Source organism: Mustela nigripes, chromosome 7, assembly GCF_022355385.1.
Source record: "Mustela nigripes isolate SB6536 chromosome 7, MUSNIG.SB6536, whole genome shotgun sequence".
Taxonomy (NCBI): domain Eukaryota; kingdom Metazoa; phylum Chordata; class Mammalia; order Carnivora; family Mustelidae; genus Mustela; species Mustela nigripes.
Window position 1 is genome coordinate 112,745,043 of NC_081563.1, and position 10,994 is coordinate 112,756,036.

Here is a 10,994-nt window from a genome sequence, read left to right on the forward strand (position 1 = left end):
ATGTCGTATGTATCTGGTTCAGGCACCGTTGTATCTGTGAATGGTGAGTATAGCCTGACAAACTCCATCCCCTTGGTCTGTAAAAATAAATTTTTTTAAATCTGACACATGTACCAAATCATCACTACACACTAGATTCTGTGCCCCTTCAATCACAAACCACCCTATAAGTTAGGTTCTGCAGATGGCACTATTAATTAGCCATTCTGTGGTCCCATGCCTACTACTAAATTAAGCCATGTTGACAGGCCAACTGCCCTGACGGCCAACTCCACCAAGCCAGTGATGACATATGGCAAGGGAAACTCTCACATAAAAAGGCACCAAGTAGATATACTATGACTATAAGTGTGTACTTTATGATCCAAAAAGTGAGAATACTGGGACCTATGTGGCCCGCTGGTGTTCCTAAGGTCTGGTGGACAATCCTGGGATAAGAGCTCTCCATTGAGTATCTTCTAACCTATATTCTGAGACCCAATTTCCATTCACTGACCCTTGTAGCCACATCTTATCTTACAGCTTCAGGATGAAATCATAACACAGTTTGGAGTTTGCCCCCTAAGCCCAATACTTACTGAGCCAAAGTGAAGGGATCCACAGATAAACAGAATCTCTACAAACCTGCCCAAATCCACTCAGCCATTTCTAACTGGAATGTGATTGAGGCCTGGTGGCAGGTCTCTGAAGGGCCACCACAGGGCACTCAGGGATCCCATTCCCCACAGGAAATCAATGAGTGAGTATGGTCTCCTACTATGGATTCTAGGGAGCCAGGACATTAGAAGGATGGGGATTGATATCACCCACCCCCACATCTTGTTTGGAAAAGGTGTTCTGGAGGAGTTCAGTCACTGTCCTGGCTCTTGATCTTTCCCTGACCTGCCCTAGTCTAACCCCAGCTCTGTTGTTCTCTTCTCTGAGGACAACCAGTGTTTGCTACTTCTTGCCACTCTCTGTATTAATGACATTCACTATGTGATATTAGTGTGTCTATCTGTTCTTCTGGGAAAACTAGTCTTCCTCTGTGATGTTCTCTTCAAGTCCAGTCACATTCCATCATACCCAACGGGCCATGAAAAATTTACATAAGATCCCTCAAGCTAAAAAGTGTGAGCATAGGCAGCTTACCCACCATTTTCTCCAAGCCTCACCAGCCAAGATTTTCTTGTCTCTCTAACCCACACCTTAGCCCATCTTTGCTTTTGATGGTTTGCCTGAAAAGGAGAGAGATTACCAGGACCTGACTAATATGGGGTAGTGATGTTGGTGGGAGTGGGTGTTGGAGATCAGTTGTGGGCCCTCCAAAATTGATAAGGTCCCTTGAGGTTCTATTCTCTTTTGTTTAGAAGAGGAAACTGTCTCTTTCTTACCACACCCCCTTGACAGATAAGCAGAGGAGCGGCACTCTGCCTGCATGAACACAATAGCCCTAAATGGCTCCCCATTCTCTAGGTTTGTTATCTCTTGACTTGCCCTTTCTCCACACTTCTCAGCACTAACATCTCCACAAATTCACTTGGCTGCTTACCCTTCAGAAGAGATGAAGGTCAGTCCCAAACTCCCTATAGCTATGAGATCAACAGAGGACACTTGGACCCATCTCCTAATGTGTTGAGTGATTTTTGGCATTTAGATGGGAGAAGGACTAGTTTCTCTCTATAAACACTATCAACGCATAATCCCAGTCCTCTCCCTCCCTGCCCTCTTCTTTCCCTGGTTAGGGGCTGGGACATGAAATGGGAGAGGTGATAAATTTTGTCCTCTGCACTGACTCACACACACCATTAAAATAAGTAATGAATGAGGCCCACCCACAATCTGGATCCAAGTTCTTCAGTCCCTCCTGGGCTAGAGCATGGGAAATAGGAAATAATTTTGCATTTCTTTGCAGGAACCACACAGGAGATATTCCAGGTGCAACAAGCTGAGATGACACAGACTGTATCAGTTGGAGAGACAATCACCTTGAGTTGCAGTGTACCAGATTCATTCCCAAAAGGACCCGTCTTATGGTTCAAGGGAAATGGGCCAAACCGGGAATTAATCTACAATTTCAAAGAAGGTTTCTTTCCCAGAGTAAAAGAAATTGGACACCCCACCAAAGTTAGCAAGACAGACTTTTCCATCCGCATCAGTGAAATCTCTCTTGCAGACGCCGGCACTTACTACTGCATGAAGTTCAAGGAGGGGAAACCTAACACGGAGTTCCAGTCAGGTCCGGGCACCAAGGTGTTTGTGACTAGTGAGTTTGTCTACTCCACCCCCTATTATGGGCTATCATTTCAGTTAACCAGTCCTCTACCCACTGAATTACTAGATTAGGCTATTATTGAAGATGCATTGTACATTTGATCTCTCAGCAACCTGTGAGTTAAGTGATTTACAGGGGGAGAAACAAACTCAGAAAGGTGAATTGAATGATGAGGGATATTTTGGTTGACATTCCAGTATTCAATAACCAGCCCCCAAGAGCTAGATGAAACCAATTAAAATCACTTCATGACTCCCTACTCATGGTTAACTCAGATAGGAGACTGACTTAAGCCAGTTTGTGTCCATAAGTGAAAAGGACAGACTTGCAGAAAACTCTGGGAAACTAATGCAATTCTCTCTCCTGTTGGCTGGGAACAGGAAATCAGTTTGCCCCAGGTGCTCCAGAGAAACATCTAATGACCATGAGGGGAACCAAGCTGAGGAAAAATCTGCTGTAGAGAAGTGCAAAGATGTAGAGAATGTGGGTTGACAACATTACACGGCCATATTGTTCCTGGTTCCCACCCCACTTCTGGAGCTCCAATAATAGGAGAGAAAACATCTCCTTGTCAAGCCAGTTTTCTTAAAGTTAGCATTGTCCTAAGGGATGCCAGGTGATAAAGTTCCCACATCCCCAGAGGACTGAAGTACAATTTCCAACCATTTTTTTCTGTTCCTAAAGCCTTACTTATTCGATTTTTCTATTTTGTTATAACTTCTGAATTCTGAGCAATACCCAGCTTGAGAAATGATTAAATTCGTGATACTACAATACTACTATTTGTTGGGCATCTCCTGTACACAAAGCATCTCTTTCTCCCATATTATTGTATTTGCTGGCATAACAATTTAAGTATAAGAATGATTATCCTTACCATATGAGTGAAGAAACTGAGACTCAAGGGAATTTAGGGGGACAGATAGTAGGAGAAAGTGGTAAAGTTGGTCTGGGCTCTCTCCAGCATGCTATATATATTAGTGAAGAACCTTTCCTTACAAGGGATAAAAATGAAAAATATTAGTATAATGGGATCCTGTAGCTGAGGAGGATTCTAGGTTCCTCACAGCATCCAACGCAGAGTTTTAGGACTAAGGTCTCAGGGCCACCAACCCTCTTATTCTTTGAAATTCTCTCATCTCTATTCATCTCTGCCTGGTGTTTGCTGCGTATAGGCCTCATCCATATAATGGAAGAGGTAAGTACAAGAAATGTTGACATTCATTACCTCATCTTAGCAGTCAGGATGGAGAGAGAGCTTCTTATTCCCAGCCTCCACAAATGAATCCCAGAGAGTCATTTGAAATTGCCCTTCCTATGCCTTTCACTTACTCATTATTATAGGGAATCCACCATCCCAATGACACAAATGTTCAACAGACTAAAAACGATATGGTGTCCACCCCACATTCCAGCCCATCAGGTAACATGAGGAAGTGGAGACCCAGAGATTGGGTTTGCCTCAAGTTACACAGGGAATGGATAATAGAATTCAGATCTCATACTCCCATAATCCCTGGGTTTATAGCTTTGTCCTCCTAATGAGAAGACTCTAGTTAGAGTTGGAGGTGTAGAGGTACATGAGGATGATTTAGAGGAAAAATATTGTGAATAAGTTCCATTTCCCTGTTAAAAGCCAAAGAGCAAGAAATGTATTAAATTTATATCATTTCTACATAATGAATAAAAGGCATATATACATATAGTTTAAAATATTGAGCTAAGTGTGTTTGCTATGGTTGCTATAACTAATTGTCACAAACTTTGGGGTTTATAACTGGAAGAACCTCCATGTGTCTACTCCCAGATACTGGCGAAAATTATTGTTTTTATATCACTTAGAGTAGTGACATCAGTAAAATGACAGACTAAGAAGTCCCCAACCCTTCTTCCATGGAGATAACCAAATAACAACCATCTGTGGACCAAAATACCTCTGTAAGAATGCTAGAAACCAACTGAGAAGCAGTGGTACCCAGGCCGATGGAAAACCAGGCCGGGATTCCAGTGAAAGCTGCAGGAAAGTTTGCAGAGCTTTGTACATTCGTATGTCACCCCCAGCCTGGTGTAGTGGCACAATTAGGAGGAAACCTCCCATACCTGCTCCCTCCTCAAGATAGAAGCAGAATAGACCGTGCATCAATCTGGATTGTCTGGGGACTGCCTGAGGGAATGGTTTCTGTCTCATGATTCAGAGCACTAGTGGAAACAGCAGAGCAGGTTAGAAGAGCAAATACTGAATCATGGAACACTACATCAAAGACAAATGATGTACTCTAATAAAAAAAAAAAATTTTAAAAAAAGAGTGCTGAAAACAAGAGACCATCAAAGTGGCTCAGAGCTATAGATATTATGCAGTTCCACAAAATGGCACCAGGGGGCATAAGAGATTGTGATCTCCCCAGAAGAAAAAGCAAGCTTCCTAGGGAATTTGAGACAGCTAAAAAATATATATATATATATACACACACACACACACACACACACACACACACACACACACACATTGAACATTATATCAAAAACTAATGATGTATGATACCTTGGCTAATTGAATTTAAATTAAAAAAATTCAAATACACACACAAAGACAGTATCTTCAACAAATGGTGTAGGGAAAACTATACAACAGCATCCAGAAGAAAATGGACCACCTTCTTACACCATACACAAAAATAAATTCAAAATGGATGAAAGACCTAAATGTAAGCCAGGAAACCATCAAAATCCTAGGGGAGAAAACAAGCTAGCCACCTCTTTGACCTCAGCTGCAGCAACTTCTTACTAGACATGTCTCTGGAGGCAAGGAAAACAAGAGCAAAAATGAACTATTGGGACATTATTAAGATAAAAAGCTCCTGCACAGTGAAGGAAACAATCAACAAACCTAAAAAGCAACCAATAGAATGGGAAAGGTAATACCTAGAGGGTATTATGCTAAGCGAAATACGTCAGAGAAAGACAAATATCATATTACTTCACTCGTGGAATTAAAAAAAAAAAAAGATGAACATGGGAAGGGAAGGGAAATTAAAATAAAATAAAATAAAAACAGAAAGGGAGGAAAACCATAAGAGACTCTTAGCTATAGAGCACAATCTGAGGATTGCTGGAGAGGAGGTGAGTGGGAGGATGGGTTAAATGGACGATGGGCATTAAGGAGGGCATTTCTTGGGATGAGCATTGGTGTGATATGTAATTGATGAATCACTAAATTCTACTTGGAAAACCAATACTAGACCATACGTTAACTAACTTGAATTTTAGGAAACTGTCAACAAAACCAAAAGGCAACCCATGGGATGGGAGAAGATATTTTCAAATGACACTACAGACAAAGGGCTGGTATCCAAGATCTGTAAAGAACTTCTCAAACTCTCAACACCCCAAAAACAAATACTCCAGTCAAGAAATGGGCAGAAAACATGAGGAGACACTTCTCCAAAGAAGACATACAAATGGCCAACAGACACATGAAAAATATTTAACATCAGTAGCCATCAGGGAGAGTCAAATCAAAACCACATTGAGATACCACCTCACACCAGTCAGAATGGCTAAAATTAACAAGACAGGGAACAACAAACATTGGCAAGGATGTGGAGAAAGGGGAATCCTCTTACACTGTTGGTGGGGATGTAAGCTTGTGCAACCACTCAGGAAAACAGCATGGAGGTCCCTCAAAAAATTGCAAATAGAGCTACCCTAACACCCAGCAATTGCCCTACTGGGTATTTACCCTAAAGATACAAATGTAGTGATCCAAAAGGGGCACAAGCACCCCAATGTTTATAGCAGCAATGTCCACCATAGCCAAACTCTGGAAAGAACCTAGATGTTCATCAACAAATGAATAGATAAGATGTGGTGTGTATGTGTGTGTGTGTATACACACACCATACATACAATGGAATACCATGCAGCCATCAAAAAATGCAAAATCTTACCTTTTGCCATGATGTGGATGGAACTAGAGGATATTATGCTAAGTAAGTGAAATAAGTCAATCAGAGAAAGACAATTATATTATCTCACTGATCTGAGGAATTTGAAACACAAGACAGAGGGTCATAGGGGAGGAGTAAAAAATGAAACAAGATGAAACCAGAGAGGGAGCCAAACCATGAGAGACTCTTCATCTCAGGAAACAAACTGAGAGTTGCTGGAGGGGAGGGGGGTCGGAGGGATGGGGTTGCTGGGGGATGGACATGGGGGAGGATATATGCTATGGTGAGCGCTGTGAATTGTGCACCCCTGAAACAAATAATACATTATATGTTTATTTTTTTAAAAGGGTCTGCAGAGCTCTCTGGGGTCTCTTTTATAACGCATTAATCTCATTCATAAGGGACCCATTCTCATGACCTGAGCACCTCCTAAAATTTCCACCTACTAAGACCATGATCTTTGGGGAGTTCAACAAATGAATCTGGAGTAGGATGCAAACATGTTTTTTTCAAATACCCAAATCTAAAATAAAACTTAAAAAAAAAAAAAAAAGCAAAAGCATACAAAGAACCAAGAAAGCATGGCTCCATGAAATGAAAAATTTAAAACTGGAGGTTTGCAAAAGATGTCTGAGGAACCGTGTAGGACATAAGGGCCCAGGGAAGAGAGCCGTGTCTGATCTCATAGGGTCGACTATCAAGGCCCCCTGCTCCTCTCCAGGCAGAGCACAGATGCTGGCACAAGTGGACACTCGGAAAACCTGCACTGACTGACTGAACAGACACATGGATGTGCTTCCCACAGCTGCCCCCTTCCTGACACTGGGGGAACTTCAGTCTCTGTTGTCCCCTCCCCTCTGGAGGAACTCCCCCGGGAGAAGCCATGGAGGTCTGAGGAACAACACATTCCTCCACTCCCTGGGCACCTGCCCTCCACGCACTTGTCCACACCACAGCCCCCAGGGAAGGGTCTCGGGACAAGAGCTGGAACAGCTGAGTAGGAGACCTGGGGGGGCACTCATCCTACCTCCCTAGGGAGGGAAAATGAGGGGTCCTGAGTCCCACTCTCCTATCTATGTTCTCCTGAGCTCTGCTCATTTCCTTCTTAGCCTAGTTTCAACTTCTCTACCTTGGCAGGGAGGCAGATTAAATCTGTATAAAGGGCAGAAACATTTTACGGCATTCTTTCTAACCCCATTTTTATTTTTATTTTTATTTTTATTTTGGATTTTTATTTGGGAGAGAGAGACAGCCAGAGAGGGAACAGAAGCAGGGGGAGCGGGAGAGGGAAAAGCAGACTTTGCGCTGAGCAGGGAGCCTGATGTGGGGCTTGATCCCAGGACTCTGGGATCATGACCTGAGCTGAAGGCAGACGCTTAACGCTTAACGACTGAGCCACCCAGGGGTCCCCTAACACTGTTTTTAAAGTATAAATGTTCTTGCATGCTGTATTAGTTTTCCATTGCTGCATTAAAACAAACAAACAAACAAACAAAAACACCTCCACAACTCAGGCCTTAAAACAACAAACATTGTCTCACAGTTTATCTGGGTCAGGAATCTGAGGGCAGCGTAACTGGGTCCCCTGGCTCAGGTGAAGTCAGGAGCTACTGTCAACTCAGGGCTTGGCTGGGCAGGGCGGGTTGGGGGGGACGCAGGCGGTGGGGGGGAAGTGCTTCCAAGCTCACTTCCTGGTGAACAAGGCTCACACTCTTGCTGGCCACTGACTGAAGACCCTGACTGAAGATTGATCCATTGCCTCATGGATCTTCCCCTCAGGCAGCTTACAACAAGACTGTTGATTTTCCTTAGGGTAGTGAGAGAGAGAGGATACGCAAGACAGGAGTCACAGTTTGAGACCTAATTTTGGAAGTGACAGCCCATCACTTTTGCCATATTCTATTCATCGAGAACTGAGTTGCTACCTCAGGTAGGTAGTGATACCTACCAGGAGAGCCTGCACCCAAGGGAAAGAGACTGCACTTAGTTATGAATTCCAGAAGGCGGGGATCCCTGAGAGCCATTTTGCAAGCTGTCCATCACATATGTCAAAAATCCTGGAATGATTCTTGATCTTCTTTTCCCTCATACACCTCATGTCCAAGTCACACTCCACATCTTACGATCTCTGTTCAAAACAGACCCAGAATCCAGTCACCCACACCACCTCCAAGGTACTGCCTTGGTCCATGTCAGTGTCTACCCACCTGGATTATTGCTATAATTATTATTATATTTTTATTATTATTATAATTATTGCTAACTCTGGTCTCCCTGCTCCTACCCTTGCATACCTCAGCCTCTTCCCCTCAGAGCAGCAAGGGATCCCATCATTCCTCCAACCCGTCAGTGCTTGCTGATCTGAATGAAAGCCAAGGGGAGTCCATGATGGCCTACCAGCCCCTGTCCAAGCTGCCCCACCCAACTCCTGTCATGTTCCCATTTGCACACTGGGCTCTCGCCACAACGGACCCTTGACCTTCACAGTCCTCAAGAACTTTGCCTTTGTTCTCCTGTCTTCATGGAACACTCTTCTCCAGGGATCTTCGTAGCCACTCCTTCACTTCTTTCAAATCTCTCCCAAACATCATGTTATTTTCTAAAAAGATTCTGACTGTCCTAAACTTGCCAGGTTGGCTCAGTCAGTGGAGCAGCAACACTTGATCTCAGGATTGTGAGTTCAAGCCCCTCATTGGATGTAGAGATTGCTTTAAAAAAAGTCTTAAAAATGATAATTTAAAAATAAAAAAATTAAAGACTCTGACTGCCCTATATAAACCATCTTTTTGTAAGCCAAGCATCCCATTCCTCAATACACAGTCATATACCTTGGGTAGCATTCTTACCATCCGACAGTCTATGCATGCAGTTGGTGATTACTATGTGACCCACTCACATGCATGTGAGCTCCTTGGGAACAAGGGTGTCGTCTTTGTTCTTCCTCACTGTTCTATCCCCAGTGCCTAGAACAGTGGCTAGACCCAGCTAGATGCTCAATAAAGACTTGTTGCATGAATGATTGATGCTTCCTTAAGAGTTTTGGTTATTTGGAGGCAGTGCCTGTCTGGCTCAGTCAAGAGAAAATGTGACTATTGGTCTCAGGGTCGTGAGTTTGAGTGCCACATTGGGGGCAGAGTTTACTTAATTAAATTTTGTTCCAAGAACTCTGGTTACTTTTTTCAATGTAAAATTGCTGGAAACCAAAAATTGTTCTCCACAAGTCACTTGTTTCTCACACTCAAAAGCCTTAGCTCTACATTCTACTGTCTTGGCTTTGAGTTTAAAAGACCCATCCAGGAACTCAACCAACTCTTGGTTCTTAACACCCTTACTTATGGGGCCTGAGTCTCATGGCCTAATCCTAATGGAAGCTTGGGGGAACAGTCTATATACACGTTGCATGGAAATTTGAAATTTGGGGTTGGGGGTCTTCTGTGTTAACATCCCAAGATTTATCCCACCCCGCAGGCATAAGGCTTACCCCACTTTCCTTTCTCTGATACCTACCAGGAGAGCTAGGCACCAAAATAGAGACCCAAGAAGTCTGTCTTTTTGTTCCCTGATAACATCCACCCAGGGGAGCTTCCAACATGAAGAGGAAAGCCCAGCCTTGACCAAGTGGGGTCCAGAATGAAATAGCTGTGAAGCCACCACTGTGATTTACTCTGTGAGTGTTAGGCTCCAAGGGTTTCCAGGGATGGAGGAGACCAAGAAGGAACAAAGGGAGGAGAAAGCAGCTGTAAGATGTCCAAGAAGACCAGGGTCCTGTGGCTCTACCACTTCTGGGAAGAACCAGACCAGAGGCCACCATCTGGGGTCACCGCACACATGCTCACCATGAATCCGCCATTCCCTCCTGAGTTTAAAAACACCTGTTGAGTATCCTCAGCGGGACACAGAGCAGACCCAACCCCTGTTCTCTCTGACGCATACATTCTAGTGGGCAAGAGAAACAGTGAAAAGAAATACATGATTACAAATTCTGAGAGGTCATTAAGGGTGCTCTGGGTTTGTCCATAATGAAGAGGAGAAGTGGGTGGGCATCCCCAGAACACGGAACAGAGGGAGGAGCAAGGGGCCTGAGCCCCTGTGAAAGACCAATGCAGCGGAGCCCAAACATGAGGGAAGAGCAAGGAAGTGAGTCTGACAGAGCAGTTAGAGCAGTCAGGCACATGAGGAGAATCCCAGGTGACCCTAAGAGCCCTGGGAAGCCATTTAAAGAGAGTGACAAGCTCAGATGTCTCATCTAAAAGCAGTACTCTGGCTCCAGTGTGAGGAGAAGACCGCATGCAACAGGGGAACAGAGGTGAACTGACAGGCAGATGTGACCATGGAGAGACACACATGGGAGGATTTAGGATGGGTTTAGATGAAAGCATGTGGGGGGAGGGGGAGAGGGTGTCACCAAAAATGACATCAACATCTCCAGCTGGACTAAGTGGCTCACAGGGGGTGTCAAACACTGAAATGGGGACACAGACAGAGAGCCCGAGGGGGAGTGCATAATGAGAACGGTTTGCAGGTGCCGAGCAAACAGTATGATATGGGCGTGGAGGTGACTTGGCCACAGTCGTGCAGAGACCAGGTGGGCCCAGGATTCCAACCAAGGTCCTTTGGGCCCCTAAGCCTGTCTCCTAAGGCCAGATTCAATGGTCCCTGCCAGTAAGGGCACCAAGCCCAGTAAAGATGGTAGACACTAATGAGGAGGGATGGGGAGCAAGGTTGCCACGGGCAGTGTTGGAGTCACTTTTGCAGTGTAACAAAACACCCCAAAACTTAGGGGTGGTAAACA

General features: G+C 44.2%; 1 protein-coding gene across 1 annotated transcript; it reads left to right on the forward strand.

Moving 5' to 3' along the window:
- Positions 1-2,325, forward strand: LOC132022416 (signal-regulatory protein delta-like). Its single transcript, XM_059407673.1, has 2 exons — positions 1-43; positions 1,895-2,325. The coding sequence occupies exons 1-2, from the start codon at positions 1-3 to the stop codon at positions 2,323-2,325; spliced, it is 474 nt and encodes a 157-aa protein (XP_059263656.1).
- Positions 2,326-10,994: the final 8,669 nt, after the last annotated feature.